General features: G+C 39.6%; 1 protein-coding gene across 1 annotated transcript; it reads left to right on the top strand.

The window, feature by feature from the left end:
* Positions 1-183: 183 nt before the first annotated feature.
* On the top strand, positions 184-3,742 carry LOC118432395 (U3 small nucleolar ribonucleoprotein protein IMP3-like). The gene is made up of 5 exons (XM_035843948.1): positions 184-358; positions 1,109-1,274; positions 1,714-1,777; positions 2,215-2,385; positions 2,972-3,742. Exons 2-5 carry the CDS (start codon positions 1,141-1,143, stop codon positions 3,146-3,148), a joined length of 546 nt encoding a protein of 181 aa, XP_035699841.1. The 5' UTR covers positions 184-358; positions 1,109-1,140; the 3' UTR covers positions 3,149-3,742.
* Positions 3,743-7,724: the final 3,982 nt, after the last annotated feature.

Genomic DNA, 7,724 nt, shown 5'->3' on the forward strand with positions numbered 1-7,724 from the left:
CTGCGCCATTCGAGATATAGGATACTAAATTTCTATAAGGTTAAAGATAATTCGGACTGAAATAATTTTGTTGAAAACAATAATCTTTAATGTAATCGAACATATGATCATTATAATGCTGTAGTACTAATATCTGCTAAATTTGGTTATTGTTGACGAAGAAATTTTGCGATACTTTCAAGCATCCCTATTTTTTTATTATGTGCTCATCCAAGATGGCAGCGATCATGCAAAACCATGCGTGCAGTTTCCGTCTATAATTTTCATGGTTTTGTTGAACATTTCGACGTTGTGAAGCTTAGCAGAGCAGATTCACATACCAATATACAAAAGTGACAGGCAGCCCCAACAGTTACAGGTATTTTTATTGTACTTATTTTCGGTTCTGAAATCAGAGGCATATGTACGCATGCATCAAGGAGGATATGTTTATGCATCAACTTTTATATTACTGTATTACTTGCTATATATCATCATCTTGTCCTCTATATGGTATTATATATTTGGCATCGTGTTGGCTTAACGGTTAGGAAATTCTGGCACCAGAGGTCCTTGGTTTGAATCCCTTGACATGCCACCAAAATTATGTTGTACCATTGGGAAAGGCACTTTCCTCACTCAAACAAAAAAACAAATTCCGCCCAGGTGTAAAACTTTGGTACCTGACTTCGGTTGGGGAGGTGAAAGCTGGTGGAAAGAGAGGGATGGGCTCTGCCTGCCAATACCGTGCCCTAAACACCACTGCCCCTATGGCCTCATAAAAGCTATCAGCTGTATACTTAAAGATATGCATGATCATGAAATATAAATATGTAAAGGCAAAGGCAAAGGTATAGCCCTTTTGAGGCCAGTGGGTTGTTATCCACTGTGTTTAGGGCACGGTATTGGGAGGTCAAGCCCATCCCTCTTCTTTGACTGCTTTTTACCTCCCTGACGGAAGACAGGTAGCATTACAGGATTCAAACCCCAGACCTCTGGGTTCTGGGCTAAACAGCCTGCAGTTATGCCTCACGACCCAACTACATACATTGGTAACATATGGTGAAGTCTGAAACAACTTACTGTACTGAACAAACTTGACAAAAATACATGGTTTTCCCTCCAACAGGTCAACTCAGATTTTGAGAACACTCCTCCAAGATGCGTCGGCTGAAGTTCCATGAGAAGAAGCTCCTGAAGAAGGTTGACTTCATCTCCTGGGACGTGGACAACAACCTTCAGGAGGTCAAGGTCATGAGGAAGTACCACATCAACAGGAGGGAGGAGTATACCAAGTAAGGGAGATGTTTGGGTTTGAATTATGGTTGGGTAATGGTACAGAAAATTCAGATCCAGGTCCGGTTCAGGTCCAGAGGATCAGGTCCAGGTCCGGACCTGAACCTTGACAAAGTTGTAAATGGGCAATATTAAAAAAAACAAGGGTCTGTTTCACTACAAAAGAAACTATTTGGTGGGAGTATCTGACACCCATTGGCATTTTCAAATCCTATCTTCATGTACTAAACATCAGTCACAAAGTTTGACTGCAGAAACTTGGTAGCAGTAAGACTATAAACCCTACTATCACACCCATGAAAATAATTGTAGCTTTCCCAATCAACTCTTGCTCTGGGCAATAGGGCCAATGGGCTTGTCTAACCCTGTAGACATTTTTATAGCTATAGAGTCAATATTTATCACAACAATCACTTGTGTTCACTTCTTTTTTCTCAGGTATAACAAACTTAGCCGAGAAGTCAGAGTTCTGGTGGAAAAAATAAAGGAGTTGGATGTACAGGTGAGTGTTTGTAAACTACAAGTTGGTATATTACACTTCAAGTTCTTTGATTCAGAAAGAAATGAGCCCCCTCCCTTTCACAACTCCTTTTAACCAACCAAACTTAAAGGGAAGACCTGAAGGTAAAGTGATCTTCATTTAGTTTTAACTTGCTGAATTGAAGACTATCAAATTGAAGAGCTAATCTCCCTCTTGTTGTTACAGAGAAGACATACACAATATATACTTATATACAGGTTCATTCTGCCTGGGAAATTCCCCCAGACAAGAACAATGTCCTGAACAGTGGACTACGGCTTAACGTCTCATCAAAAAAAGACAATAACCCTTTCCAGTTGCATGTTTGGTAAGTGACTACTATAAGATTTAACTCCCCAACTCAATGTGGATCCAGAGGTATTTATTTGTGTGATTTTGACGTGTTTTTCTGTCCGAAGGATCCGTTCCGTACGGAGTGTAGCGAGCGCCTGTTGGAGAAGATGTATGTTCTCGGGCTGATCCCCACCAAGAGGAACCTGGGTAACGTGACCAAGGTGTCAGCCTCCAGCTTCTGTAGAAGAAGACTTCCTGTCATCATGGTCAAACTACGGATGGCTCAGACTTTACAGGTGAGTTTCTACAGTCAAGAGGCTAGTACTGGTAGTCACTGTTTAAAAAAGTGGAATATCTGCTAGGGTGATGGCAATAAAGTCATTTTACTGACATTTTCAGTGCTTTTTTCTGTCAACATTTTGCAAGAACTATTCTAAATTTTTAGACAGAGGGTTTTTCAAAGAAAAGTTCTCCCCTCTATTTCCAGTGGTCTTATACCTTTATAAAGTTTTGAATAAACTTGGAGTCTCTGTTATTTTTTGTTGACTTAGGCATGGTCACATAAATCATGCAATCATTGTACAATTTTGATGCCGTAGGATTTTCAAGCAGGCTATGACAGAACCAACCATCGACAAGGATTTAAAACAGACTTCTGTGTAGCAAGACAGCTGAACTTTGCAGGATGCATATACTAGTATGTGCATGGCTGTCCCCCAAAATGCCCTAAGTGAACTATTTTATGACAATCACACACCCTACAAATGTATGTGACCATGCTCTAAGTTGAAACTTTTTCTTTGAAACGGTTCACTGAACTTAGGATGTGCTATTTTCAGTTCTATTCAGTGGGCATGATTTTGTTCCAACCTTGTTTTCCAGATGGCTACACAGTTTATAGAACAGGGGCACGTTCGCGTGGGCCCGGAGCTGATCACTGACCCCGCCTTCCTGGTCACGCGCAACATGGAGGACTTCGTGACGTGGGTGGACACGTCCAAGATACGACAGCACCTCATGGAGTATAACGAGGCGCGGGATGACTACGATTTAGCGTAATCTACAACCGCGACAGACTTCTCTTCTTTTTATAACTCCATTTATTTCCACTCTCAGTCTGGCATTTTATTTCCACAGTAGGGTTAGAAAGGAGGTATTTTATTTACATTCATGGTCAAATACTGTAACACAAAACACAGGTTTCATGATTTTGTGGTGAAATGACACCAAGAAAACTGTGAAATTAAAATTGCAGCAAATATTTCAAGATTTACAGTACAGTGACTTATTTTACATGTTTTGTATGGAAGCTGCCAAGTAACATATTGTCATATAGTAAAAACTATAAAGTCAAACCTGTACAAAGCCAGTATCACACAGTAGGCAGATAACTGGTCTGAGATTTACATGTCTAACAAAAAGGAATATCATGTATCATATGAACGCTGTTCGAAGAAGTTTCTTTGTCATTCTAGCTGATTAGATTGTTCTGCAAGTACACAATGTGTACGACATTTACAGTAGGATATTTGACAACGTGATATTCCTGTAAATACCAATTATGTAACATTGCCATTTCTAGAGAAAGGGCTATATTGTGTACCTCCATGGTTTACATCATTCAGAATAAACAAAACACAAAAAGTTTGGAAACAGGCCTGATCATATCGTTGTTAATATGTTATCAAATAATATATGATAGTAATTGTCAGTTACATGAGCCAGTAAAAAGCCATGGTCATCTTATTCAAGGTTAATATTATCCAGTTATTTAGGAATACTGTATGGTTAAGTTATTTCTTCCCATCAAAGTTACCTTTAATGCAGTATTCCCTACTACTTTCAACAAAAACAACTCATTGGTAACAATTGTCAGGGCAACCGGCACCTTCTCTCTGTGTGTCAAGGGCGCCGCTTGGCGAATTAAAAAATAACGACAGAGGGTTAATACTGCAAATACGATTTTACATTGATAGTTTAAGAGCGACCCCTAGCAGTCAATGAGATAAATGCTGCAGCTGGACCAGAGTGTAATAGTAGCTACATAGTGATTGGTCAGTCAATTCTGCTTAGCCAATCAGCACGTAACATTGTTTGATATGCAGTACTATACCAATAAGATTATCTGAATATACATGCACACGACCAATCAGCGTCAATACCACCTGCAGACCGCACAACACAGTTGTTATCCGCGGTACAAAGTAGTACGACCGAAATCTTGAAAATATTAACCTTGTTGTTATATAATTACCACCATTTGTACACCATTTACTAACACTTCAACGTAAAATACAGCGAGGCTTGAACTTGACTGTGTGGTGGTATAATTAGTCAGCTTTTAGATCGTATGTAGACTGTCATTGTAGCTGCACATTGATTGATAGAATCATCTGAATGTACATGCCGCGACAAATCCGCGTGAATGCCACCTGCAGACCGCAGAACACAGTTGTTATCCACGGTACAAAGTAGTGCGATCGAAATCTTGGAGCTACTCACCAAGTTTCGCTAATGACCTAGAATCAACTTTAAATGCTAGTGGGTTTGTCAGAGTGTTGATGATTCTCGTGGGCTCTGGACAAACGTTGGGCGGTATGGCATACATTGCTACACTTGATGCAATGATACTTTTGGTCACTAGTCGCCGCTTTTGATCCATCTGGTTTATCGTCGCACAAGCTGGCTTGTCTACAAAACCATAGAGGCTACTTTAGTGAGCTGTAGCATGTCACATGAAAGCGTAAGAACAGCATCAAACTGGTCTCTTGTGAAGATATGTAACGTTGGCTGTGTTAAAATTCTCAAAGTCCTCGCAATTAACAATGGATCACAATTCTGGTTATGATAATAACAGCTACAGTTCATGTTTGAATGGATTTAACGTTACACTTGTTACAGACACGTGCAATCGCAAGGAGTGATCAGAGGAACGAAACAGGGCCAGTATAGGGTGGCCTTTGGGCTAGTTTATCACATTATAAACAAGAGATCTAATAAGTTATATCACTGTTCCTTCATCAGGAGGAACGGTTTAGTTGACCAATAAGGTCCTTGGTTTGACCGCATTTCAGGAGAGGTAGGGCCGGGGGTAACGTTAGTGTGTGCCTTGAAAACGTATCCCGTTTTTTGGAAGTCGTGGTGTTTGGAACCGCCGCACAACCGGCACCACAACCTCTTCTCTTGCCTCTTTTAATATACTTTATTTAGTGGACTTAGTATTTTTGATGTTCCTAAAAATGTGGATGCATTCCTGTACTTACATCAACATGCAATATAGGTCAGCACTGTCTAGTTTTATTTCAGGTAACGTGTAATTCAAATAGTGACAAGTAATACAATTACATGTGTTGTTGGAAGTACTCGAGGATAATAACCGTCATTTGCATATTTTGTAATTAATGAAGACTACAAAAATACTTCAGCTTTTAATGATTAGTCTTACTTGGAAGTAGAAACGTGAAGTTCTTTCTCAAGCTTGTAACATGTTTAAGAAATGCAGATTAATTGAATGGTACTATTGTGGATGCGTAAATTAATTAGGGTTAATTAGGATTAATTAATACAAAGTGAAGATGATATGTCAAGAAAACAATATGATAGTCTGTCCAGTAGTATTATCTTCAAGTGCTGAAAATTTGAAGAACATTTGTTAAAGTGTTTGGAAGATACATTAAAAAGTGTGTAAATAACTGAGTGTGTGCTTGTGGTCATTTTCGGTGCCATGTCGAGGTCAACTGTTCCCATAGGGCTAATAGATAAGCCTTTTCTAATAAAAACGTTCAACTTTTCAACTTTGAAAAATTCTAGAAAATTTCAACGTTGTCCGATTTCAACACAATAAAAAGCATTGTAATCAGAAGACTCTGATCTGTAATTTGAAAGCAGTTTCAGCAACTTTAACCTTAACCACAATTTTGGTGTGACATGCCTACTATTAGTAACAGTCGCAAAGGCGTATTGCCTATCAACTACGTTAACACGGAAACAACGTTATCAACTTATGATTAACAAGTACAAGCAAACAGCAAAAGTCTCTGACAGACCCTTACCCCATGGCGAAGTGAAAGGCCAAAGGTGTTAAAGGAAGGGTGCGTGATGTCAACATATGTCTATGATCTGCTTATTTTTATTACCAAAAAGATATGATGTATGCATTAATGCACGGTGATGAATATAGGTGGCAAACAAGGTGTTGCAGGGGCTCCGGTGCTCGCTCGACATTTAAAAATCGATCCTTCTTATCTTATGTCGACTATCAGAAACATCATCGCATTTGTTCAACCTCACCTTGTACATGTTTCCCAAAATGGTATTGAAATTTGGATATGGTAGCCCAGTAGACAATTTACAGGACATGCGCCCTATAACTTCTATTGGTTCAAGGAAACATGCATGTCGTTTCTGACCTGATAAGTAATATTCCTTAGTTTTGTTGATGAACTGTCTTAGATATTGCCATTTTAAATCTCAAACGGGTCATATTTTGGAAGACAAAGTCCAGTAAGCCACAAAAATTCAAACCCCTTTGCGAGCCTTTCACCATTTCACCATTCCTGAAAACAGGGAAAGTTGGCAATTTGATGGTCGTTTAAGCCACTTTTCAGGACGCGGCCGGGAGCGGTACTGCAGCTTGGGCTCTCATAGGGTATGTCGTCCCGACTTGTAAAATGTGAAAATGACACGAACTTATGCTTAAAGCCTGTAAACACTTTTACAATTAGGTCCAGGCATATTTACACGCATCTAGAATGACATTTAAGACACAAGTTGATATAAAAAGGATAGTTTTTAGGCATTGCGCGAGAAGCCCCTGAAGCACCATGTCCGCCCGTTGAAGCGCCGCCTACATTCACGCCTCATTCATATACTTTACGTATTGACCGGGCCCCAGGCTGGGAATTGCGACCTAGGCCTAACGGTATTCTTTCTATGTTTATCAAAAAAGCACGAAGACTTAACTTCAATCATATCTGAGTTTGTACTGTATCAACTTTACCTGTCTATATGTGTTGGAAAGCTTTTTATTATACTCTTCAAGATGATACCTTTTCGTTATGCTTATACATTTGCGAGACAAGCACTAGCACTTCGAGCTCGAGTGGACTGAAGTCATGAAGTTTCTCTCGTCTCTTAAATTCAGCATGATATTGCACTGCAATGAACCTTTTTTGCGAAAAGTTTACTTTGAACTTATTCCTTTTCAAACTAGTTTCATACAAGCTACGTGGGCCAAGAAAACACTACCGTCCACACTAGTTAGTACGGCCATATGCATATTACTGCAAATGTAAACAGGGAATACAAAGCCCCGGCCAAACTTTACGGACAATGTACGTCCAAGCTGTATTTCGTAAACTTTAAATGACCCTTGGTACACCGGTACATTGCGGACTGGACTTTGCTCAAGAGACGAAGCATGACCTAGATATACCTTATCAACTCATAACTCCAACTAGAATCAACCTAAACTTGGTCCGCCATGAGGGAAATCTAATTCAACTTGAGACTAGTCGTGGAAAGAATCACTACACATGTAACGTTATATGTATCTTTATACCTGACTCTGAAGGCAACCAGTAGCTCACGGTTCTGTTAGATCTATGATGCGCACATACTGTACATGTTTACATTA

The sequence above is a fragment of the Branchiostoma floridae genome, chromosome 15 (assembly GCF_000003815.2).
Source record: "Branchiostoma floridae strain S238N-H82 chromosome 15, Bfl_VNyyK, whole genome shotgun sequence".
NCBI classification, from domain to species: Eukaryota; Metazoa; Chordata; class Leptocardii; order Amphioxiformes; family Branchiostomatidae; genus Branchiostoma; species Branchiostoma floridae.

Coding starts and splice junctions, on each gene's coding strand:
- LOC118432395 (XM_035843948.1), top strand. CDS start 1,141: ATGCGTCGGCTGAAGTTCCATGAGAAGAAGCTCCTGAAGAAGGTTGAC. Junction 1,275..1,713: donor AGGAGGGAGGAGTATACCAA/GTAAGGGAGATG, acceptor CTTTTTTCTCAG/GTATAACAAACTTAGCCGAG. Junction 2,386..2,971: donor GGATGGCTCAGACTTTACAG/GTGAGTTTCTAC, acceptor CTTGTTTTCCAG/ATGGCTACACAGTTTATAGA.